Here is a 27,544-nt window from a genome sequence, read left to right on the forward strand (position 1 = left end):
CTGCCTATACCTGGGCATTAGAAATACGTACATAGTAATTTATAGAGAGCCAGGATATATGTTCCATAAATAACTGCCCCTCCCATCCCAACCACACCACTTAATTTTAAATTATGCAGCCATATTCAGCCACCACTGATACACTTCACAGGCAGCTGAAGTCACCCTTCACACTAATATGCTCAGGGCCTGATTCTCCTTCGACTAAGTCAACTCCATTTATTTAGCTAGTTATTCCTGATTTACACCAGTGAAAGGCCCTATCCACACTAGGGATTTGTCCTTATGCCAGTGATTTGAACCAGTAAAGCTTGCCCCTGCTTCAAACCAGGGGGCACACCACTGGTGCAAACAGTGGCTTCATTGGTCTGCATGAATGCAGCTAGATGAATTGCTGGCTGCTATTTCCTATCATTGTGGCCATTCCCCTCAGTGATAGTAGAATCAGGACCCTAAGGGGAGCACCAGGAGACCAGGAACACACACATTCCTGTGTCTGACTCATTTTAAGCATGCAGAGCAAAAAACCTCTTTTGCTATCTACTCTGTCTCTCCTTAAAGAATCTAATATAGTTATAGGGGGAAATTTTCACAGGCACAAATGGCTGACTGCCAGTTGTACCTTGGCAAATTACAATGGGGGAGATGTTGAAAGTTTTAGTCATTTTAGAATGGTTACATTGAATTTGCAAACATGTTAAAAATGGAACTTACTGGAGTTTTTGGACTTTTTGTTTTGTTAAGCTAATGAACTATGTAGTATTGTTCTTCAACTTTCAGCTGTGGAGTTTGATCTCACCTCTCCAGTACAGATCATACAAGCCTAGGCATGAATTCAATGCCTATTAGTTATTACGGCTTTAACAACCACGTCATTAATGATCATTAAAAATGCTTTTGCCTAGTAAGGAATTGTTGTACACAGAGGCCATTTTTCCTATTTATTTTGTGACTATTAATGGTCTTTTTTAATATTTATACCTAATGTAAGGAACAGTGTTAGAAATAATTCAAGTACTGTAAAATAAAACCAGCTGCATCCATTATATGTGCATTACTGCCAGGAATTGTAAATATGTTTTTGCCTGATAGCCTCTTGACTCAATAATATCCTGCTATCTCTGCTGGGCAGGCAAATTTTAACCAAGAAAACACAGGTTATGATTTTTGTAGTCAGACTGTGTTTCTTTTTAAAGTATGTTATCCAAATTCAAATTTTAAGAAGGTCCTTTTTAAAAAGTGTTTGTGATCTTAACAATTGAAAAGTCAGCTTCAAAGTGGTGGAAAGAAGGTACAACATGCACTTAGAGCAGAGATATTTCTTTAGGATATATACATAAGCAGACAAACCCTGCCATATCATACCATACAAACAATTTTAATTGTGTAGTTACAGTCAATAACCACTCCTAGTCAGAACATTTCTGCATAAAGAAAATTGTGATACACTTATAAAAACAGCCAGCTGTAACAAAATAACTGGTGTTTTCATAGCAATAAACTCATAAAAAAGAAATACACCTTTATACAGAAAATTTATACAGCTGTAGCTTTAAAATTGATTGTAAACCAAAGGAAGACACATTGCAAACATCAATTATTTTCACATTAATTGCATAAGTTTCTAAGGTGATCTATTAGTTTTATTTACCTAAGCTTATTTGCATGATAGTAAAAATTGCATACAACAATAAGAGTGAAGCTTATAGTATGAATTGCTTGGATAACATAGAGCACTTTTTATAGGCAACTGTGTAAAGCACATTTCTCTATTTAAAACTTTTAAGACACTTTGTTTTACTGCCCATCAAAATACATTTATAAATAGAAAAAAATCAGTATGATAACAAGAGAAGCAATATCACATTTAACGGAAACTCCAAAAAAAATTAATTACAACATGACGCTGCAGGATCTACAAATAAATAATGAGGACTAAATTGTGTTTCACATTTTCTTTTCATTTTTTTAAAATCATATAACAATGAGAATGGAAAAAAAAAATACAGTGACCTTTATTTCCAAAACAGAAACAAATCTGAATTACGGCAGTGCCATATAATACAAGGCATTTGTTGGCATATGTTATCTTTAAACTGCATTCCACAGTCTATAGTTCTTTTGTAACATACAATAGAGTAAGAGTAACAAACTCTTTTCTTTTTTTAAATAAACGTGAGTTTCCAAAGACCAAGTGTGGAGTGTTACAGTAATAATTAAAAAAAAAATTGAGAAACAAATCACAAAAGTTGTAATGCTTGTCTGAAGGCTCCAGAATCAAAATCACTGGTATCATGCTTATTGGGTACACCACAGTGTAGCCAGTGAACACAAATTAATATCAAACAATCCTCAACGCTTCATCTGTAGCTGCAAAGCAGTTTGTAAAACAGAGTAAAACATCTAGTGCAGTCTGCATTATCCTTTTTTTCAACTTTTGTGCAAGTTTTGGAAGATTCATTGACCAAACAATGAATGAGAGAGGTTTTTGACACAATGCAAGATGGAATTTTCGTTTCATTATTAAATACCAGTGGCACTGTTGAATGAAAATAATACTTTTTAGATCAGTCTTTCAATTCAGCATTAATCTCTGTGTTCCCTTCTACTGATAATTCTTCTTCTAGTTTCACTGAAAAAAGTGTGTTTGCATTTTTGTCTTGGATGCTATCTTCTAAATCCTTAAGCAATTCTTCCTCTTTGTATTCTGCAACATCCACTTCCAACCCAGAATTGTCCTTCAGCTTCCCGTGGTGCTTGAGATAATATCGCTGGTTCTGAAAGAACTTGATAATGGTGTACTTGGGTAGGTCAAGCTGAGCCGAGAGAGTCTGGATTGCTTCTTCATCTGGATATAGGCCTACATCTTGTATGAAACTCTGTAGAATTCCCAGGGCTTCAACAGAAATCTTTGTTCGTGGTCGTGGTTTCTGACGATTTTCATCCTCAGATTCAGCTGGTGATGCCACTGTTGGTTGCCTTGGCGGTAGTCTGGGACCTGGTTGTTGCTGCTGCTGCTGCTGTTGCTGCTGCTGCTGGAAGACAAAGTAAATCATTTGGTAAATGTATTTTTGCTGATATTTTTATCCTAGCCCAGAAATCCAGATATCTAAGTATAATTTGCCAAACTAAAAAGAAAGGTCCTGGAGATTTGAAAAGACTCCCTACTGCCCACATCCAAACGAGTCAGAATTAAAATACAAATTAGTTCCCCTCTCTGCGAATGGGTGCTGGGAGAAGGGGAGGAATACTGGTAAAATACTCAGGTCTTGTCCACATCAAGATTTGAAGATATGGTGGTAGCATGTGTTAGGGAACACTTTCTAACTAACATATTTTAAGAGTCAAGTGCAGACCAGGCACGCTAACTTGAACATGTGTTAAACTGGCTTAGTTAAAGCCTAGAGGTGGATCTAGGATTTAACATGTTAGAGTCTACACTAGACTTGAAATGTGTTAGTTAATATATTCTAACATATTCTGACATGGCATTTTAAAATCCTAGTCTAGACAAGGACAAAAAAATAAATCAGGAGCTAGGAACTCCTCACTTCTAAGCATCACCCAGATAGTACCTTTTTCTGTGACCTTGGGAAGGTCACTTAACCTGCCTGTGTTCCAATATCCCAATATGCAAACTGGGAATAAACATACATACTTACCTCAATTGAGTTAATATTTATATAGTGCTAGGGTACAAAATGCTAAATAAGTTGCATTATTATTACTATGAGTGAACATCCAGCATTCTAAAATGTCAAGCAATAAAATGACCCAGGATGCATATCACAGAGAAATAAGATAAAGCAAACCATGATGTAAATAATTAACAAGAGTTTAAAATGAAGGTTTGGAAGCAAGGAATTCAAAGACATTTTAAAAAGGTGATGCACTGAGCCCTAGGGACAGAAATGTTTTTCTCATCACCGGCTGGAGCCCAGCACATTATAAGATCATGTTTAAATCAAAAGTGAATTTGTCAGCTACTGTTTTTGTTGAGAATTATGTTCCTTTACAGCACAAAAAGAATTGTTTAGCAAGATATTTTGGATCAGCAAATGTCTTGTCATATGGTGCTATTTAAATAAAGTAACAAGTAATAGTTATTGTTTTAAGAAATGAACAGTAGGTATATCTAGATTTTGTCTAATATAATATTTTAATTGTTCTTATATAATGGTAAATTTAGATACGGATACTATAATTAAGACCCAGCCCTGCTAATATTTATGCACATCCTTATCTTGATGCGCTTCAAGTAGTCCCATTCTAGACTTAAGTCCCAAATAGACGTATGCCCCTACTTAAAGGGCTTAACTTTATGCATGTGCTTAAATCTTTGCAGGATCCGGGCCTGTGTGTGTATGCTTTTCAGAGTTAGCACATATATTAATTACACAATTGATGCATCTGCAAACAATTACAGTATATAAAATATCACCTACCATATTGTAAATACAAATACAAAATATCCAATCTTGCAACCCTCATTCACACAAGTAGACAGATTGATATCGTATAATGCAACTATTCATGTGAGTAACATTTGGAGGATGAAGGACATTTGTTTTGTTGATAAAAACTGTCAATCTGAGAAAGCAGCGTAATAATAGAATAAGTGTACCATGCATAAGCTTTTCCTTTTATCCCCCTAAGAAGTAATGTTACTAAAAACAATGTACATTTTCAAACCAATGCTGCTTTACTACTTAATACAGATATTTCTCTCTCTTTTTTTGCTAAATCAAATAGTAAGTTTCCAGGCTTTCACAATTATTTTAGTACTCAATATCCTAAGGGATTGTCTTGTTCAGTTTATCTTTAATACACACTCATGTTGTTTCTGGCTGCTGGATAACTCCATTCTTTGTAGATTTGTAAATATTTTTCCATAATGGTAATACGAATGATCCACAAAGCCTCTGTGGAGGTTGGGAACTCTGAAAACTAAGGGTATTTTCTGCCCTTTGGGGCAGCAGTTAAAGGCTGACCCCAGAGCTTTAACAAAAAGGAATTCAATAGCTTCATCAATTCAAACGGACACATAATGGAACTATTCTACTATGTTTTGCATGATAGACTACCTTACTCAGGAGTTTATGTGCTATCTGGTTCATGTGTAAGGATGCAGTGGAGCAGAGGGAAAACTACCTCCCGGGATGAATACTGAGACCTACCATGGCTAGTTCAGTGAGCGTATCTTTTCTAAGTATATAAATATGCTGTTTCTTTGTTATCTGGGAGTGGGTCCTGAAACCCCCTCCCTGACACATTTAACTTGTGCCAGCTCACCTGAGGAGCAGCACCCAGCCAAGGTCCAGTGGTCAGCAGGCCTGGTAAGAAAGCGCCTCTATGCTCTCCTTTCACAAGGGTGGTGGGAGAGGGGCTCTAAAGGAAAAACAAACAAACGTTGACTCATCCCAAATTTCAACTGGGAGTAAATGGGATGAGGAATTAGGTCTGGTCCCCCTGTTGACCTGAATTTGATGGGTTAGTTTTTATGGCTCACCACTGATCACATCCAACGAGAAGATTTATAGGTTCTTGTCCAATTCAGACTACAGAGTTCAAGAACTCAGAGAGTTTTATATTGGGAGAGGACTCTCGGGGTGCTTGGCAAGAAAGCGTATACTGAGGACAATACCAAATTGATAAAATCTTTATTGACATTAACATAAAAATAAGAAATGCAATGAAACTTATAACTGCAAAACAGTAAAAGAATTTCAAAACTCCTGGTGGTAACATTTCTATTATAAGTACCTTAACCTAACATACTCACACCCTTGCTTGAGAACCTGGTAATAAGAGGTGAAGGACCAGCCTCACTCACGGCATGCCCAATTACACTGGTTTCCCCAATGGTTAGGAATGTTGAGTAGTTATACTATACTTCACAAGCTGAGCTGATAGCATGATAGAAGATAGAATAGATAGATGAAAAGATCTAAGAAGCAGAACTTAGTTTAAGAGCTTTAAGAGGTAAGACCAGAAGAAGTGAAGAAGAAGAAAAGAACTAACTCCAAAGCAGCTACAAGAAGGTGGTTTAAGAAAAGAACTCACCAACTAACAACTCTCTTACAAGGTATTTTAGAGGCTCCTGACCTATGTAATTCAGGCCCAACCTACTATACCCAAATCTTGTTCCCATACCCTAAGAAACGTATGGGTACCCTTCTACAGGTTAGTGGATTATGACACTTTCTAAATATATTAATAAGAATTATCTCACTCCAAAACTGTCAACTTAGGCTCTTTTGATGACCTCGAGTTGTAGTTTACCCTGAGGTTACCAATCAGTTGTAGAAGCCAGATAAACCTGTGATGTGATGTGGATAGTTCCTCTCTTTGGTTCTCCAAAGTTCAGGGACCATTCTTATCTGTGCCAAAGGTTGCCATCTTTTATGCTGACATATTTATAACTAATTCTACTTTTTGCTATATAGCAAGATCTTACTGGATCTTACAGGCCGGTACGCTTCTTGCATTTCACCAAAACTTATTATTAGGAAACACATGCCTCAACACATCCTAAATCCCAAGGAATTAATATTAATAAAATATAAGAATAAAATGGATTAATTTAAGAAAAAAGAAACATTTATTAATACTGCTGGCTGAATTAGTAGGATATAATAGCTAGCAGATTAATCCTATGGGCTACACCCCTCCCTCCATTTCTGCTTGAAGAGAACCATTGCTGTTGAGGATTTGTGTCTATGGTACTTGGATTTTAAAAGACATCACTTAAAAATATCCATTCCTTCCACTTTGTAGGTTATGTAAGTACCAGAACTGAACAGAGAGTCATGCCCTCTTTCTAATTCTGAGCTCTAACAAACTACTTGAACCTATCTATGGACATCTAAGATAAGTAATCAATTATTCCTCCTCCAATCAGATATATAGACCAGATGGGTCAAATGTAAGTTTAAAACAATGAAGTGTATATGTGTTCACGCTCTCCTTTTAATTGTGAAGGAAGATAGCAGTGCACTGTTATCTCTTTCTAAGAAGCCTCTGTTTAATCTGGAAGGAAGAAAAGAAACACTAATTTCCTTTGCTGCATTTAAAGCTTTATTTACTTAGTGCTATATTGGATTGGCCAAGGTAAACTAACCTGAATCTGCTCTGCTGGAACATGGATAATGTGGGAAGGTCTGTCACCATGGTGATGAACTGCATTGCTTTCTTGTTCATAAATGGCATCTCGTTCAGACTGAGGAAGACTGAGGAACCTTCGGATCATTGAAAGATTCTCCCAAAGGGTCCTGTTTTCCGGTGAGGGATCTTCCTTCCAACGTAACAGTTCACAAAGCCACCCCTTGAAGATAACATCAAAATATTAGTATTCCTCATTTAATAAGGGATAGATTCTGCTCTCATTTACACTTCCTTTGGAGTGAATGGAGGTTCTACAGGGACAAACAAGGGCTGAATTTGTACTTTAATGTTGTCTCATTTCCCTCCCTCCCCCCCGCCCACTTTTGTCAGAAATTACTTTAATTTTAAATTCCAGAGGGCTCTCCTGAAATCTAAAGTAAATACTAAATGTGTCAAGAATCTGTTGTGTTATTTTACAAACCCATCACAAAATGAAAACTTTTTGCATAACATGTTTTCAGTAGTTGCATTATATTTACAAACAAACAAATTGATCAAGGCAGCATCCCTTACATACTCCAAATATATACTTAGTGTTCTGTTTCATCTAACTCCAGCATGTTCTTTCTTCTATTCATTTTCTTTTATGTAAGCCAATATCCATCTTACGGTATTAAGAATGAATTTCAGTAACTGGTAGATGATGTCTTCTGGCTGCTGCTGCGGTTTATTCCCCCCCCCACCCCCTTTTCCTTTCCACATTCTAGTATTATAACTTTTTTTATTCAGAGTAAAAATACTTCAAAAATATGTCTTTTCTGTAGATCTGCCTAATGTAAATCATTATGATAAAGGAGTTCCATAACGTCCTTTTAAAAAAAAGGAATCCGTTGAGTAGACATTGTGAAGTTATATCATCTTCCTCATTGCTATGTACAGAGGTGGCTTTGCAGGTGATCTTACCCCATGTGATAACTTTTATCTATTTCACACCCTTTCCCTTTAAAACAGACTTTAAAATCAGACAAACAATATTTGATATTGTGGATTTAAAAGGCGATATGTTCATAGGTATGCACAGGAACACGTCCTTTACGACATTTCCAGATTATAGCAAATTAGCTAAGAACGCACCCACTCCAACTCAGGGCTTGTCTACATCAGAAAGTTGCAGCGCTGGTGAGGGAGTTACAGCGCTGCAACTTTGAAGGTGTACACATCTGCAGGGCATCACCAGCGCTGCAACCCTGTTTGCAGCGCTGGCCGTACTCCCGTTTTGTCTCGGGTGTAGAGGATCCAGTGCTGGTGATCCAGCGCTGGTAATCCAATGTAGACACTTACCAGTGCTTTTCTTGACCTCCGTGGAAGGAGGAAGCCTCTGGTAATCAAGCTGGTCTCCTTTCCCGGTTTGCTCTCTTGTTCCCGGAACCCCGAGCAAGCAGGTCTCCTTCCCTGCGGTTTGCAGGGTGGTTCGGGGAACGCGAGAGCAAACCGCGGCGAAGCTGGTCTCCTTTCCCGGTTTGCTCTCTCGTTCCCGGAACCCCGAGCAAGCAGGTCTCCTTCCCTGCGGTTTGCTGGGTGGCTCCGGGAACGCGAGAGCAAACCGCAGCGAAGCTGGTCTCCTTTCCCGGTTTGCTCTCTCGTTCCCGGAACCCCGAGCAAGCAGGTCTCCTTCCCTGAGGTTTGCAGGGTGGTTCGGGGAATGCGAGAGCAAACCGCGGCGAAGCTGGTCTCCTTTCCCGGTTTGCTCTCTCGTTCCCGGAACCCCGAGCAAGCAGGTCTCCTTCCCTGCGGTTTGCTGGGTGGCTCCGGGAACGCGAGAGCAAACCGCGGCGAAGCTGGTCTCCTTTCCCGGTTTGCTCTCGCGTTCCCGGAACCCCCCTTGAAGCCGCCCAACAGCGCTGCAGTGTGGCCACATCTAACACCACTTGCAGCGCTGGTTGCTGTAAGTGTGGCCACTCTGCAGCGCTGGCCCTATACAGCTGTACTAATACAGCTGTAACAACCAGCGCTGCAAAATTTTAGATGTAGACATGGCCTCAGACATGTTCTAGGCAAACAGACTAAACATATGTCAAAAGACTGTCCCATGAGAAATGTAGCAATTGCTAATTTGCTTCAAAAACAGACATACAGTTTTATCTTGAAGATTTAGCAACTGGTTTCTTATGTTACCTTAAAATTAAATCTGAGGTAGTTTCTGCCTTTGTATTTGATGTTTGAAAGGAATAGCGCAGACACAAACGGGCTACACATACTATAATGTGCAGCAACTCTGCATTTCTTTGCAAAATGTGAAAACAACTACAAAGACATAAAACATTACAAGTATATAACATTCACAATTCTTTTTTAGCTCAAGGATTTTTTTTTAAAACTAGCTCTATACAATTTTATTTCTTAATGTCGTCAGTAAGATAATGTGGTATTTTATTGGACCACCAAATAATACATTCAGAAGCCTTTAGACTCTTTCTTCATGTACTCATGGTTTATCCAGACCAGTTTACTCTATTTTCTGTAGATACACTAACAATGGAGATTTAGGTGTTCTTGCTGCAATACATATTTTGTCTAGAAGTTAATTTCAAAGTGTAGTTTTTAAAAAAACATTAAAGAAGAGAAAACAGTAGAAGGAAGTAATTTAATTCATCCTGTGCTTTTTGGAAAGCTGAAAATTTAAAATATATGGTCATGTTCACAGTGGCAGTTTAAAGAACAGATATGGAGAAAAATGTATGGAAATAATGAAAGATAAATGCTTTAAATGAATATGCTGGTAGCACAGTTGAGAAACCAAAAAATTAAATAGGGCCAAACCCAGATTTGTGCTGAACAGGGATGCCAGGTAGAGAAGATAATGTATTAGAAAACGGTCCATTGTGGAAAAAATAGGATAGAAAGCCAACCAATTGCTCAAAAGAGTGCTAGTGAGAGAGAATGGCTACTGTGGTCTCCAGCGCAACATAGGCTAAGAGGTCTTGTCCAGGAATCTGATTAGGAAATGTAGCCAGCTCCTTAGCACATATGCCATGATGTCCAGCACATGCTAGATGAGGTTGAATGCATTTCCTTTTTAAAACAGCAGCAAAATGCACGGAGCTGCTTGCCTTAAGGCATCGTGCTGTATGGGATAGGTTAGTGCATGGACCGCACATGCACTCAGCATCATGCTGCTCCTTCCAGTTTTCTGTGTATGCCACAGGCAGAGAGACAGTATTTTGCGTTTTTTTTAAAAATTGTACAGCATCAGTTACATTGATGGATAATGTAGGTTTTTGTTTAAAAAATGTCAAAACCCAATATTAATAAAAATATGGTTGTGAATTTTTTCATTAAAAACAAAGAAAATTGTCTTTAAAAGGTTTGCAGCCTGCTGTGCTCCCCACTTGAAATGTGTGGCATTGTGCTAGTGCTTCTGAAGCAGAAAATGAAACTGACAAGTCTATTTATATCATAGGAAGTGAAAAAGAAAAATAAACAAACTGCAGTTATCTAAGGTATAATAACACAAGCAAGGACATTTGTTTTTTAGCCTGACGCTGTCCATTAGAACTTGAGCATATGTGGCGAACATGTGGACCACAGATGTTCTTTAGAAAAGATTCATCACAATTATGCTGGTTTAACAAATATTTCAGAAAGAGAACTTTGATTCACTTAAAATATTTTTTCTCATATTGTCAGTTCAGTGTTTCTATACATACTAGATTGAGCCTTATTTTTATTAATTTCCCATGACTAACATAACATTTCCAGTAGTTTGCTATTAACCTTTGCCCTGAAATAATACTTCTAATTCCTTATCTAAAAATAATATGATGAATTGTAAGTTGAAGCATGTCTCCCTAGCTTTCCAAGGAAATGCAGTGATTTTAAGAGACTGAAATCAGATGCTTCTTACAAACTATTTAAACCTGAAGCCATAGACTGCTATTCTAACAAAAGTATCTATCTTTCCATTTTATTCTTCAAGTATTTTAAAAGGAGCAGAAAGACATTTTGTTGCAACATCTGTGTGGCAATATGGAAATAACCAGTTTGTTTCTTCTAAAATTACAAGGGTAAAAAATATTTACTGGACTCATCTCTACCATGTATTTCTGAATACTTTTATAAAGCCCGAATTTATTAAGGTTTAACTGATGTGAGGGGTGAATGGGCACTAACAGAAGTTGTATGATATAGTTTCCACAGGAGACCAAAATCATTGCACCAACATCACTTTTTTTAGATTAAAATGTCATTAATATTTTACACATTTCCAGGTTCAGTGTTCTGTACCAGATAAATGCCTCAATCACAAAATTCAACACACTGAGAAAGGATATGTGAAATGATTTTTTGATTTAGTTGGGGACTGGTCCTGCTTTGAGCAGGGGACTGGACTAGATGACTTCCTGAGGTCCCTTCCAACCCTGATATTCTATGATTCTATGATTTTTATAATATTTAGAAAAACACTTGGATGGACTTTCAAAACCATGACATATTTTGTTTTGATTCTGTTTTTACTTGGAGCAAAACCATGAACCGATGTAGTTAATGTAGCTTTTAAATTTAGAAATTAACCCAACAGGGCCAAATTCTGCCCTTCTATGATAGTATAAATCTGGTGTAATTCTATTGACTTTAATCAGGTTATTTCTTATTTACACCGGTATAGCTGAGGGCAGAATTTAATTCATAGTGTTTTCTCAAAATAGCTTCTCAAAATTATAGAACTACAAGATAATAGGCAAAAGACTCACTATTCAAATCAGATCACAACTGTTCTTTAGTGCATACAAAGCACAGTGAAGAAGCAGCCTTTAAAAAATTAGGCCAATTCAAAAACAGCAAGCTTAAAAAACTAAAACATCTTTGGGAACAACCTAAACTTTAAATATAGTATGTTTGCCAGGCAATATTACACTGAATATAAAGAGGTATAAGACAAAATATAAACATTTAGCCACATGTAAATACATTTGTAGAACTTTCAGGATGTTACTACTTTTTAAACTGATAAAGTTTAATGTGACACCTTCTGTTCCAAAACCTTTGTTTCTATTCAAAATCACGCCTTTAGCTGCTATCAATCACTATGCTCTCCCTATTACTTAAAATACTAGCATGGGCCCTGGATAAGCTGAAAATGCCATGCAGATGAATTCTGAGATAATATGTTCAAACCTGTTATATACAACACAAATCCTGTAAAGTTATGTATTGTAAACCTACATTTATTGAGAACTAAAAGTCTTCAATCCATCTGCCACAAAGGAAATACTGTTATGCGCTTCAGAGTAACCAAGAACCATCTGCAAAGGTCTTGCTACAGTAAGCAAAAAATTGTTTTTTGTTGTTTTTTTTAAAAAGGATGCTAAACCTAAATATTATTTAAAAAGTAAGTCTTCTGACTGGCTTTCTATTAGGATTTTATTAAAGAAACATAAGACATTAGAAAGCAGAGAAACTGCCAAACTATTGCAGGAAAAAAGGAAAACAAACACACGCAAAGATAACAATGACAAATGTTATAGTCCACAACACACACCACTGTACGCTTATTTTAAAGAAAAATTCAGCAGTTCTAATCTCAATAGCCCAGTGATGTATTTTTCTGAAAATTTTAATTGTACCAAATTTAAATACAAATCCTGACCCTCACCCTTACTCATATCTCCTACTTTCTAGCAAGACAATTTCTGGTCTCCATGGCACTTTCTTTTTTGAAGTTAAGACAAGTCAATTCAACATGGAATAGGTAAGCACCAATTCTTTTTAAAATCAAGAAGGACTGTCTTTCTGCAACCAATCAACATTTGCTATGCAAATCCCTCCAGTTCTGTGGTATTGCTAGGAGGCTCACTTTATATTTGACTGTGCCAAACATAACCAGTCTAGAAGGAACGGAATTCAGTAAAGACCAACTAAACTTCTTTGTTTGGTAAATCTGTTAATGGTAAAAGGAATAAAATGACAAATACTTCTTACTGTATTAACTAGCAAGGAATCAAATATGTATTAAAAAAAGATTAGCCCTAATTTGAATTCTAAATAGCAAAACATTTTATATCATGTATACTAAGATATGAAGAAGGTTCTTTCATATATTACATGCAGGAGTACTTTGTTGCAATCTCTGGGGTATATAGTATAAAACTATATGGTATTAGAAGAAATCAGCCTAAATAGGGAGGTATTTGATACAAAACATTTTAGTGGAAAGCATGAATTATATTTCTGCATCCAGTATGAACAAGGGTTAAGTAAATAATCCATTAAACAGTACTTCTAAACTCAAAAAATTCAGTATTGTAGAATAAACTACAGTAGGCATTTTGAATGAGCACATTTTCAGCAATAACTATAAAGCTAGCAATTTATCATTCAGCAAATAATTTTCTACTTTTAAAAGAATCTGTAAGTGTTACTTATGCTAATGAAGACCGTTTTTAATCTGCCCACAAACATGCTAATAGAGGGCAATTTTTTTTTTATTTACAAAGCTGAAGGCACTCAAGTGTAATTTCATATCAATGTTCTATAAACTGGGTAAAATGGGCTCTTAATCGTCTGAGCCACCAAAATCCTTCACCTTTAACACAAAGGCTTAAAGACAGAACAATAGATGCAAACTGATGAACTAAACTTCTAAGACTGACTTTCTGCCTTCAAAATCATTCAACTTGCTTTACAAATCTCATCTTTGTTAAACTGGCTTTGTTCATTGCCACTGATACTTCCATTACTTTTGGAGCTATGAAGGCAGAACCCATGTATAGGAAGGAAGGAATACAGGGTGAAAAGCATTATTACAGTGAATGTATGTTTTCCTCAGGCTTTAACTTGTGAGCTCTTCATTGTGCAAGAAGGTTGCTTTTGGAAAAAGAAGTCATAATACTTTGAACAACGAGATACATAATGGTGGCAAAAGAGTACTGAAAGCATTTTAAATTATTTACTAGGTTAAAAGGGTGAAATGGTACTTTAAATACATCAAATTTCATCATCTGGGCCATTTTTTGGTGGCAAAGTGGTATTGATCTTTCCAAATGCTTAAAATTAACTATTTCCAGAAGGTCATTATTTGATTAAAGACATTAAAGTTGAGGGCAAGAAATGATGCACTTCGTCTTCTTTCCCATTCAAATAATCATGTAATTTAATCAGAACTATCCCTTCATGTCCTGTAATAAAAGCGTTTGTCTTAAGATATTGTTCTTTACCTAACATATTAACCTTTAAATGTTATGAAGTTCTTAAGAATAATCTTTGCTAGAGAAGATTCTTCCATAATGTAATGAGAGAATCCCCAACATTTAAATTGATAAGGATAAATTTCCTCTGTACATTGATTAAAAAATGCATTAACCCTTCAATTGTGATTTCTCAGTGTTCAACAGAACCTAGAAATTCAGAGTTCTGAATAGCCAAATTTGTACTATTTGTACAGTATTTTGAAGTAAAAATGTGCCAACTATTAAATATATTGCTCCAATGTCAACAAACATAGTAAAATGGAACTATAAACTCTAGGCAAAGTTATCTAAAACATTTCAGTTTGCATTAATTTTGTATTTGAGAAATATGATATTCTATATTGCTAAAGAACAACTAGTGGTCACAATTTAAGGTTCATCACAAATTCATTTTTGGGCTGAGACTCCTTAAATTTTACTTGTTACTGGGTGAAATCCTATGGGTTTATGCAGGATGTCACATTAGATGATCACACATGTTCCCTTATGGCCTTAAAATGTATGAATTTACTTTTGGAATTTCCTGGCATCTGAAAGCCTATTTCCAGATAGAAGCAGGCCTGGCTGTAGTCCTATTGATGGTTTGATTGGAAGGAGAAGTCAGACCCAGTTGTCCCATACCTAGGCTTTTCTCTGGTGTTCAGTGTCTAGTCTTACTCGTCGAATAAGGAGTTATCTTTCTCTGGCAACTTTGTAGTGAGCAGGAATGGGAAAAAGCTCCTTCTCTTGAGATGGCTAGTTGGCTACGCTGGAGTAAGAACACATGCTTGTCTTGTCTGTGTAATCAGATATCAATTTATCGAGCTTCCTCCCACAAAAGATTCCATCTAAGAATTTCAGGCTCAGAGGATTTCATTTGAATAATTATCTGCTGACCAAGGATTAAGCCTGACCATTGAGTTAACTGCCATGGCTTTCATTGCCAGTCTCTTGGAATACATGGATCTACCCACCACTAACATAGTAGGGATGTTTTCTTTACTACTGACTTGAATTCACCCTGGTTTCCACTCCTCCCTAATGTTTCTTTGACAGAGGATTGAGAAATTGTTTTAGTTTTGGATGGGAGATATTTGGTATTTATCCTGCTCATCCTCTCTTTATGGGTGCATCATGTTTCTGGCCATCACCAGCACCTCTCTAGTTTCAGACATGTTTTTGAGGGAGTCTCAGAAAGGGTTATCATTATCCAAAGCTGATAGTTTCTCTTCTTTGAAGGATTGAGCTAGCACTCATGGAAGGAGAATTTGGAGAGTTTTTTACTTTTGCCCTTTAGGGGACGGTAGGTGTCCCCATCAGAGGACAGGTCACTTTTCTTGCATTTTGGGGGGGCTTAGACCAGGAGCTGGGGGCAGATGGAAGTGCAACTGTGGTTTGTTTTTTTTTTGATTCTCCAAACTAAATTGAGAGGAAGTGCAGATGAAATTCAAGAAACTGAGATGGTATACTGAGATTTCTATCTATAGAGGTGATTTGTACTAAAGGAAAAGGGGGACTTTTGGACCTAGCCTTGGAGACTCATACTTGGTGAAGATGTTAATGTCTGTAGTCTTGAGAGCAGAAGAAAAACCAACCTTCCCTTGTGGAGGTATCTCTGGAGCAGTCCTAACTAGGGTAGGGGGATAGAGAATCCACAATAAGCTGTACGCACTGCAAACCTCTTCCCTTGGCAAAGTGGAAGTCCATGAGCTGCAAGCCATCATGACAGAGCTCCCCTCCTGTGTCTCCTTAGAAGGTCTCCTCATAGAGACACTGCACATCTTGACTTTGGTTTGCTCCATTTGGCCTGCTCTGATAATTGGGGAACTAGGAGAGGAGCCTGGCCAGTAGTCCTTGTTTGAGAAATAAAGCCCCTGAAACTTTGGCTCCTAGGAAAAAAGCATAACAAAAATGATTTTGCTTGCTGTGATCCCCAATCAGCTTTAGAAGATAGACAAGGTACAAGAGGCAGAAAAATCTGCTGTGAGGGCACAAGGGGTGGAACCAAGTCCTGGAAACTCGTGGGCAAGCTTAAACTAGTATAGCATTTAAGGAAGTTTAATGTAACCAAAGTACCCAGAAGTCCTCTATATGAAAACAGGAAAATGTGGCTGCACAAGTGCAGAACTAGTAACACGAAGTGTTCACAGTTTTAAAAAACTGATTAAAACCAGTTTTCTTCCAACTTGGCTTTTTGTTTAAATGTCTCAATGAGATCTAAAAAAACCCAAGTATGAAGTTCCTAGGATCTTCAGCATATGAGTTATCCAAATTTGAACTACTATATTTTAGTTATCTATTCTCTCATACTATATATTACTCTGTCTGTAAAATCTCAACCTTCTTCATACATTTGCAGCACTTGTTCCAGCACTGAATTTTCCAGTTAGAACTGTACCAAAACTTTTTTTTTTTTTTGCAACGCCAGCCTGTTGGGAAATGATAGGTTATACCTCATGTTTTAGGCCTTTGTGGAAACAAATACATTTCACCTGTTGTTCAGCATGGTTTACAAAGTTTGTTTAATGTAAAAAAGCATATATATGATCTTGCTGACTGACTGTTTATTTGCATTATGAACCCACTACAGCCACATCCTCCCTACTATACTATACTTCTGGGACACTTTTAATAGTACGTATGGATAGAAGATAAGAATCCTCTTAGGGAGCATATCATATTGTCCTGGTCCCCTTTACGGGGGATGCATTGTAAAGGCTGTCAAAGTTCTGTGTGAATTTGATCTGGATTTTTTTTTTAGCTCTTATAAGAATAGATGAATAGGCACAAAATGCTTTCCAGAGAAACTAAGGTCTATTACATGAAGGACAATGGGCTACTTGATTTTTGGAAAATGGAAATAGGCAAAAAGCTTTCATGACCCAAGTTTCCTAATACTGTACTAACATGATCTTACCACGTTAGAGCCTTTTTAATGAGTTTATTATTGTCTTTCCAAACAGTTTATGAAATTGGTTTTTGTGTGTCTGCAAAATTCACCATTTATTCATTTCTGACCCAACAGCACTGGTGTTCTGTCATTCAGTAAATAGAGATTGCTCTTCGGTATTTTATATGACCTCTATCGATCTAGCTGAACAAGAATTTCACACTTCCTCTTGAGGGTAGGCCTTCAATATAGCAGGGATGAGAGGTGTCACCACAAAGACCATCTTACAAATACAATTTTAATAGAGCGACGAAGAGTGCTTTTTACAGATCCAGACTAACACGGCTACCCCTCTGATACTAGAATTTTAATAGAGATAACCTGAGGGTTTCTTCTCTGCTCTTTAGACTTTCTTCAGTCCAAAAGAGGATTAGGGCTGTTACATAAGTTGACTGATTCCTTTGCATCACCTGTTGGGATTTCCCCAACCCTAAATCAGGAAATTTGAAACTGCTCGTATGAAAGTGTTAATGGCATCTATGCACATATTTTACAGTTTAACTGAATCACTAGAACACGGATTGGTTACTTATTCATTATTAACGCCTCAGTTGCACCAATCCATGGTTTTCACGTTTTAGGATTTTTTTAAAATGATTGTGTCTGATAGTTCTGTCAAAAAGACTGGTTTCTTTATTTACTATATTGGCTTTTGTTGCCAGAGGATCAGCAAAAAGGATGAGCCTGGATGTGATCAGATGTGATTAAATAAATAAATAAATAAATAAATCTGTAGCTGTCAGTACAACAGATGGGAATTAGTATAAAAGAATTTATAGGGCTTGTCTGAAGAGAGGTAAACTTCAAAAGATAAGAGATTCATTTTTTTCAGCTAGGGAAGGATGAAGAAATTGATGTTCCTGTTTCCTGGGGTATCATATTTAATCCATTAACCAGTCATATCATCTTGCAGTTCTAATCTGTTACTGTACTCTCTCTTTGATGTGAAAAAACCAACAACAGTTAATCGTGGTACATAATGGTATTCCGTGTACACTTTTTCCTGGTATACACCTCTACCTCGATATGAAGCTGTCCTTGGGAGCCAAAAAATCTTACTACGTTATAGGTGAAACCGTGTTATATTGAACTTGCTTTGATCCACTGGAGTGCGCAGCCCCGCCCTCCTCGGATCACTGCTTTACTGTGTTATATGGAGTGGCGTTATGTCAAAATAGTGGTGTACTTCAAAACAAAAATTTCCACTCCAATCCCACATGCGTATCTTTAACACTGGTCCATCAGAAATTTACAAAAATACCACCAACTTCAATTTTTTTAAAATAAAAATATATAATTTTTAACAAAATAAGGATATGGAATATTTAAAAAATAGAAAATTCATTTACAGCCAGCAGCTGAGGAAGAAAAGAAACAAACTGCATATAATTAGCTAGCTGGCTATTGTCCTGATCCTGCAAGCTGCTTTGTGCTGGAAGACCACTGTACTTACTTGGATCCATGATGAAATCGGGGGGTGGGGGCCTCCACCAGGGGCAAGGATCCAGCCTCGTGGAGCAGCATCAAGGCCTAAAACTGTACCAATATGTACACGCCATGTACATATGCACTTATGGGAGAAAAAATTCTGTGTGTAACTAAAAATATAATTATTCAACTCATTTTGTACTCAGCTAAAAAAGTAATCTAAATTAAGAGCTGCCCCCAAACTTAGTTCCCGATCTCTCAGCCTCTTCCACTTTTCTTTTCCGTCTTCCAACTATATTTTAATTCCCTTCAATATAAATAGCAATGATAGGCACAAGCCCTAATCAAAAACATAAGCATTCTTTTGCAAACTTATATAAAATGCAACTACATTCATATGTAAAAAGACAAAGAAAAAAAAATAATGGATTGTAAAAAAAAAAAAAAAAAAAAAAAAAAAAAAAAGCTGATGCTTTATTCTCCTTTCTTTTCCATCATTCAGTCTTCAAGAAAAACGGCACTAGACAAAATATGTTTAAAAATCAAAAACAAGAAAAAAAAACTGCCCATTAGTTAATAAAGTCAGTTTTAGTCTGGTACATTACCCTTTACAGTGTAGGACTATAAAATGGGTCACTGGGTTTCACAGAGGGTGACTGGAAAATACAACCCCACATCCCTTACACATACTGAAGAGAAGTTACATGTAAATAGGCCTGATTTCACTGCAATAGCATGGCTTCCCTCCAGATAACTGAAAAAACTACCAATATGCTAAGTAGCCCCTATATTTATTTTTTAAATGTGCAATGAATTTTTCTTTGGCTGCTACATGTACGGTTGAGTTAAGCAGGAGTCTTTAACAGAAGGGGTCTGGCAATTTTTTCAAACCTTTTTACCACTAACAACTTACAAGCTAACAGCAAATGTTTATTATTAAGTTACTTATAGAGGTTGAACATTTGCTTCTTTGGAAAGGCCTTTGGTAAACAGACCGTGAGGGCAGAAAAGCCACTTTCAAAATAACTCAAGTTCTTAAAAAAAAAATAAATAAAACACAAAAAGTGTTAATAATGAAAAATGAAAAAGGTTCATAATCCTTCTTTCTAGAAATTCATTCTTTTCTCATAGAAAAATGAGCTACAAACTGAAGAATGAGTCCAGATCCCTACAATTTTCAAAAACTTTTTTAACCACAACATTCAGTTTGACTGGGATCATTTTCCAGTAAGTTACATCACCCACAAAAAGTGCATATCCCAAAACGTATTTCCATTCATCACTTGCCATATTTTTGATTCAAGTCTCAATTTCTCAAAAGCTCCATATATTCATAATTAAATTAGACATTTAAATATTCCTGAACAAATTCCTTCCATATTCCCTTTTGGAAAAAGGTATATTCAGTGATTTTCAGTTTCTGAATAAATGGCACTTAATGCAATTAATATATAACACCACCACAGTTAAGATGAGGAGGATAAAAGTTGGAAGAAAGAAAACATTTCTCCAACTTCTCCTCCAGGTTCTGATACAGAAATTTTACTACAGCCAAGGTCAGATAACTTAGCAATGCCAACTGTCTCAAGTTCCCTTAGAACCTCTTTAAAATGCACTTCTTAGGAGATGGTGAAGCTCCAAACAGATGAGAAGGCGACAGTGATGAGAACATATCCCACATATGACAAGGAAAAGGCCCCTGCTTATCACATGGTGCCTGGAAGACTGGTAAGCTGGGTCAAAAGTGAAATAAATGGAACAGGCTGTTCTTCCTCTTGACTGGCCAACGCAGGGAAAGCCTATGGGAACTGTCCCCCAATGTTTTCAAGTACTTTGCTTCTGGTTTTGTGAACTCTAATACAAGCCTGGAGGAAAGGCCCTTAAAAAGACTAATGCTTGGATCTTTATTTCCCTTCCCTAGGTAATGAAACTGCCTACCACCTCACACCATCACTTCTGAATGTCTTCACAAATGCATCTTCTCTAAGATTTCCTCCACTGAGTCACTCATCTGGCGGTAATAAGCCAGGTAAGTTTTGCTCCTTATATTTATTTCCACCCAATGGCATTTATTTGGAGTTTCATGCAAAAGTGAATAGCTCCAGTGATGTCTGGTGGTAAATCTTAAAATCACGAGCAGCTAGGTGCCACTTGAAGCCTAATAAGGTGAATCTCTTTTCTTAGGTCAATTCCTCTCTCGTATTTAAGCAGGGTAGAAAAATCATTAATTAAAGGTGAACCAAAAATTAAGTTACATTTGAGCCTTTCACAACCATTTTTTTTTTGTAGTTGGAGGAAGTTCTACAAAAGTTTCTACAAAACTCCCCGTTATACCAGAAACATTAATATCCTGATTCAGTAAGATACTCAAGCATGTGCCTAACTCTAAGAATGTGAATAATGACACTGAACTTACTGATGTTTAAATACCTTGCTGAATTGGAGCCTAAAGCTTTAGAATTTAGAATTCTACTGAGGATCATTTATGGTCCCATTGATTTTTATTTGCCTCTCAAATACCACCCTGATGTAACTGAGAAGTGAGAGAACATTATATTATATAGAATAAAGATGAGTTGATCACTAAATATCAATTTGGATAAATATTTGTGAATTGGGATTCCCCCACACCTGCTGTGTCACTTGTATTAGTCTATCCACTGGAACAGTTTGGATATGCTATATCCAAATTCTGAAATATGGGCAAGTTAAATTTGGATGATAGCAAAAATATGCAATATAAAAATCTATTTAATTTAATTCAATTGAATTCAGATCAACAACATTATGTCTCCTTTCTCATTATGACTAAGAATCTTACAATATTCTTTTCAGAGCTAACAGTTTTTAGTTTTACAGATTATAGAAGACAGGAAATACAGATCTATACTCTCCAAACTCTGTTCACTTTAATTTGGATCTATCAATCCTCTATTAAATTGCTTCGCAAACTGCCATAAAAAAAGGCTCAGCAAACATATGATCACTTTCACAGAAATTCCTTCTTTGTATTAATATACTTATACAATCAAATTTCTCAGTCTCAGAGATAAATTTCTCCCTGATCACTATTTTCCCCTCAAACGGTATAGAAAACAACAAGAGCTGGACAAATGGCTCAATCTAGTACTTAGTCTAGCCCATTTCCAGGCATGATTGATTAGGATCACTAACTCCTTAATTTCTTTGCAGTATCTTTACCTATATCTGCATCTGTCTTCAGTGTACCATTACTATTAGCTCATAAAGACTTCTTCTTTTACCTCTTCCTGTTACAATAATATACTCTCTTTTTTCACGTCTACTACATGAAGGCCAAAAATCATTGATGCATGGTCAAAAAGGAGGTAATGAAAGGGAGTGATCTAGAACACAGATCCTCTTTCTGAAGTGAAGTGGCAGATTGCTCTGTCTTCCTTCTCACCTCTGATATGGATGCATCACCAACCTGTCCGATTATAAAATCAACAGTGCCTCTGACTAGGGCAGTTCTCTCTCTACTGCCCTATGCATGTGTATCTAGCAGAATAGTAAGAAGAATGCCAATGGGAGGCATTTTAGCAGGAGAGCTTCTACCCTGCTGAAATGGGGGAAGATTGTGTGAGTGCCTGCTAGAGTAGATGATGCTTGTACAAAAGGGGTGTGTTATGCACCTTGGGTGGGGTGACTATTTTACAAGCACAGAGGTGGCAACAGGAGATCAGAGAGAGAGAGAGTTGCTGGTAAGGGTGTGTGTGGAAGAGAAACAGGGGAACATAGTAATGTGAAGAGGTAAGGGAGGGATAAAAGGACAGGCATAACCAGGGGAATTAGTCAAGGATGACAACAGGGAAACAAAACAGAAGGTGGGGATGCAGACAATAGGAAGAAATTAAGAAAATCCATCCGGCCAGAAACAGCACCTCTTGTCAGACAGCAGGTGCTGCCTCGGGAAGAGCTGATTTACGCATCTGGAAGTGTAGCAGCCAAAACATGTTCCCTAAATAGGAAAAAATTAAAAATAACGCAACTGAAAAAAAAAGAGGGGGAAAAGGGTATAACCCTCATTTTTTGGCATTAAGAGACTTCCAGATAGCATAATATTTTTCATATATGTTCTGAGAAATAGACGAGGATCTCTGGACCTTTTGTAGAAACCTTAAACAATTTAAATTCTTTCCCAATTATCTCTTCTCAGCTGAATCCTTCCTTACCCTCCCCTTTGTCACACCACCAACTGAATTCTGAATTAGCTATATGGCCAGAACCTCTAATAGTTCTTCGCCGGGGCTCTTCTGATGGATCCACTGGGCCAGATTCTTCATTGGTACAGCCATTCTACACCACCTTCCTTGGGGAATTCTAGTCAGAGCTGGCAGATCCAGCCTTATGAGGATCATCCCACAGCTAAGGGATCCTCTAGTGACATACAGCCAGCATACATGCTCCTTTGTCACTGCCCTTTCTTGCTATCAAGATGGTGAGCATGGCTGAAGAAAGGGGACATTGCTGAAATACCCACTGATTCCTAGCTGAGTTTCAGCCCTCCGGCTGCCATGAACAGCCTATATACATTACAGCAGCCCTCTAGCTGTTCTAACTCAGCACAGAAGGACTTGCCATGCATGCAGTGCCTTTTGTTATGTGCAACTTGCCTGGCCCTAAGATTCTGGCTCATGGTGCTGTCAAGAAGTTCTCCTTCTCCACCCACTTATTTGGCTTATTTTGAATATTTTGCTATTTGTACACAGCTCCCACACTACCAACATAACCACTCCACCACTAAATGACTGACAAAGGATATAGCATAAATGAACCTTTAATTCAGGACAAATGTTCACCTAACTTAGAAGCAGCGTCTAAATGAGAATAGACTCCATGCAAATGGTACTGCGTATAATACCACTTTTAATACAACCTTAGGAGAGCATGCCCATACATCTACCAGTCACAACTACCAAATGAGCCTACTCAATTCCACTCCTGTCCATTACATATTTTTCTTGTTATAAGAACTGTTATTAATAAAATCTTCTCAAAATTACATAACAGGACCCCTAAATGGAAAAAAAGCCAAGAAAGTGATCTAATTGTAAGTAGACAGTTTAAAACTAATCTAACAATGATTAAAACTTTAACAATATCAGGTTGAAAACACTGACTGGAAAATTTGCTTTATTGACAAATAAAATAAAATAAATAAAATCAGCACAGTCTTTGATTTCCTTGAAAATATTTGAGTTTTTTCCATCTGATACTTGATTTTTTTCCCTTTTGGCAGTTTTTGGCAAAACATAATACGTTCTCAGTTGCCAATGAACAACATTTTATTTTTGTGCATTTTTGGATAAACATTGGAATTTTATTTTTTATCAGAATTGTGTTGGGGGAATTGCTTTCTGACCAGCTCTATTTTTAACCCACCTCAAAATAAAAACTAGAAATTTCCTAGCACATCATTTTTAAAACAGCACATTAGTATGATTTTATTTTTAGAGCGAGTAGAGATAAAAAGTAAGAAAAAGAACGAGAGGTGAAAAGCAGTGCAAGCATATATTCTTGTGTCATTGTGTGTGTAAGCAAGGAGGATTTCCAATAAAAGTCCTGAGCAAATGACTTTCAGTAAAACAATCTTGAAAAATTAGACAAATGTCTCTGTTTTCCTATATAGACTTTGATTTTACCTTCTTTACAGTGAAAACCACACCTTAAAAAAAAAAAGGGGGTGGGGGGGGAGGAGGAAAGGAAACAACAACAAAATAAAAAGGCCTGAAATTGTAGTTACACCACATGTGGTTTTCATTTGTGAAAAATGAACAAGCTGTTTGTGGTTAAACTGTCTAATCTGCTGTTATCAATCTAGCGCTGCATTCAAGATTTACAGGATACATCAGCTTCTGTGCCACATTAGCTGTAAAAGGGAAAGGGGTGGGAGGAAAAAGGAGGAGGAGAGAGTTTATCCTGAGGAATAATATTTCCAATGCAGCCACACTCACACTACATCTGGCTGTGCTGGTAGCGGCAGTTAAATTGAAATATTTCACAGCGTGTGTCAGAAACATGCAGAATGGTAATTATGACAGATCTGATTAAGCCTGAGTGCCACTAGCTCCCTGGCCAGCTCCGGTTGTGCAGGTGTGACCTTGTGCGTGCCTGCGTGTGTAAATAAAATTAATTACAAGCGAGAGGGCGAAGGCTTCAGTGACATCACAAAGCGGAGAAACTCCCAAGGGGGAGACCTAATGGAATATTTTCCCTCAGTCTAATAATACAGTTCATATTGACTTGAGGTAATTAGTGGGATCATTAAAGCAGTTTTCCCGGCGTATTTGGCTGCCTGATCAGATTAGTGAAAATGTTCTTCAGAACAAGCCCTGTGTGGTCTGCCAAAGGAGGAGGAAATAAAAAGCAACAAAGCATATTTTAGAATGATAAGCCGTGTTGGACTTTCAGTCCTGCAAAATGCTGTACTGATCTCTGGAGTCTAGAAATCCTGCTGTCTTGACCATTTCAATTCTTCCATACAACTTGCATATGCTCCTGCTTCATACAGGCTAATTTCCAAAAACATCTTCACTGTTGAAAACTGGATAAAGGGAATCTTCACTGATAGTTTTAAAATGACTAGGTTCAATAATTAGGGGGGGAAGGGTGACTACGATAAACAAACAAAAACAAATCTTGATAAAAATAAATTACATTGGTTTCAAAATTTGTAACATTTTGATGTCATAATAGGCTTAGCATAGCAAAAAAAGTTTAAAATGGAATACCTAATTTTTTTTTTTTAAACAGAACATAGAGCCCTGATCAAGAAATGGACCATTTGTTTAAAAACACTCTATTGAGCATGCTCTATCTTGCAAATGGAATATGCCAAGCTCTGTCACAGATGGCAGGCTTTGACAGTTCCCATCCGTAGCGTCGATACTAGACAGTTCAGCACAAGATCAGTGACATTCTGTCTCATTAGAGCCACGCTAATTATCACAGCTAGTTTCAGGGGAAACCATGTGTTGCAATGGTCAATTTGAAGGAGTCTGTGCATCAACAAACTGGTAATAAGGATCAGACACCTTATTATATGACAGCATGCTGCCTATGATCTGATTTACTGAATCAGAGGTACTGAGGCAACAGTGTAGCCTGATGGGTTGTGGAACAGCGTGTACACAATGCATGTCTAAAACACGCTTATAAAAAGGAATTACACAGAATTATTATACATAAAGATTCCGAAACTGTGAAGTCATAATAATTAAGACTTTTTTCCTTTATCATGGAACCCTACTGAGATAGTTAAAATACTGTCAATTGACCTGACTGTAGTCAGATAAAATTAATTACTAAAAATGAGACAGTAAAATTATGGACTATGCTAAACTATATTTAATCTGATACTTTGGTTTCTTCAATTGCAATAAACATGATGAAGATTTCAGTGTCAAACAACACTGCTCAATTTTTGGATATGACTTTAGATTTTGCAAAATGTTGTTCACACATGACAATATTCACAGACCTAAATTCTAATTTTCAGATAAGGATTTCCCCTGCCCAGGGCAGAATCATTCAACTAGCCACTGTGCTTTGCTTTTGTTATTTTCATGCCAGTCTGCAAAAGGCTAATGGAGAGCTTTATCTTGCCAGGTGCTGAGCACCTCCAGTCAGGTGCTGAGCGTCCTCAACTCCCATGGATCTCTATGGATCTTTTGCAGCACCTGGCTATGAAGGTGTTAAAGATTAACTCAGGAATAATGTATGACAGGTGTGCAACCCATTCCTCTAGAGAAGCTCTCCTTAGATCTTGTACACAATGTTTTTTTGAAACTGGTGCAGATACTTAAACTGGACAGGTTTGGACAGGCTTGTGTTGTTAACCTGAATCATCTGTAAGCCACGTGTACAAGTTCAGAAAACAGTTTTAGCCTGTGCATAGATAAGGGCAGAGTCTTTTCATCTTAATTTGTTGGAGGTATTGAGTGATCCATAAAGATCTGTGGAGTGGTTAGTCTAGTCCTTGTATATCATACTGAAATGCTTTCCATTATCACTTTTTATACATTTTCATTGACATAAAAAATGTCCAGTGTTGTTTGGTTCATTTTATATATAAAGCTTTTCTAGGGCAATCAGCATCACAGAGCACCTCAGACATTAAGGAGTTTATCCTCACAATATCCCTGTGATCTGAGGAATATTATTATCCCCATTTTACAGATGGGAATTGAAGCACTGTTACATCAAATTACTTGCCCAAGGTCACAGAAACACCCTGTGCTAGAGCCAGGAACAGAACCAAAAACCCAGTTTAAAAGAGAGTCAAGTTACTGCCCTATTTTTCTATTGCCTGCAGTCTCTCCAGAAATTTTTTTTTTTTTTTTTTTTTAAAAGACCAGTCATTTCATGAAGTGCTTTAGTCTTACTTCTGAGAGGAAAGATAGTGAAAGTTAGAGAATATGGGCAGAGGAAAAGTCTTGAGGACTTTCAGTACTATCTTTTGCTTCTGCTGTCAAACATGGAAATTTCACTCTCCATGACACCTTTTAGAAAGAACCCTATGACTTGCAATGTGATAGTTTGTGAAAAACAAATTGGCATTATCTGCCAAGTTTCACAGTTTTTTTGGAGCAATTCTTGATCCCAGACAGAAGCCAATCACTCTTTCCCAGTTCGCACTTTCCACCCTCCATTCTTGTTGACACCTGATCCTGTCCTGACTACTGCTGCTCATGGCAAGACTACAACTGTCCGAGAAACCACAGCAGGGCAGTCCAAAAAAATAGGAGACGCATTATATGAGGTGTTTATACTGCTAACATTTTCTACCTATAAGAGCAAAGATTTGAATGGAACC

The 27,544-nt window shown here is 37.1% G+C and overlaps 1 protein-coding gene across 6 annotated transcripts in view; it reads right to left on the reverse strand.

Moving 5' to 3' along the window:
* Positions 1–1,959: 1,959 nt before the first annotated feature.
* Positions 1,960–27,544, reverse strand: part of SATB1 (SATB homeobox 1) — a 115,542-nt gene continuing 89,957 nt past the window's right edge. For 3 of the 6 annotated variants that reach the window (XM_030550919.1, XM_030550917.1, XM_030550918.1), the window contains exons 10-12: positions 7,121–7,324; positions 5,293–5,388; positions 1,960–3,035 (exon numbers count right to left, since the gene is read on the reverse strand). In XM_030550919.1, the coding sequence (XP_030406779.1) occupies positions 2,568–3,035; positions 5,293–5,388; positions 7,121–7,324 (768 nt within the window). In that variant the 3' untranslated portion in view covers positions 1,960–2,567. The remainder of the gene's footprint in view (positions 3,036–5,292; positions 5,389–7,120; positions 7,325–27,544) is intronic. The other 3 variants (XM_030550920.1, XM_030550922.1, XM_030550921.1) reach the window with 3 other exon arrangements.

Source organism: Gopherus evgoodei, chromosome 2 (assembly GCF_007399415.2).
Source record: "Gopherus evgoodei ecotype Sinaloan lineage chromosome 2, rGopEvg1_v1.p, whole genome shotgun sequence".
Classification (NCBI taxonomy): domain Eukaryota; kingdom Metazoa; phylum Chordata; order Testudines; family Testudinidae; genus Gopherus; species Gopherus evgoodei.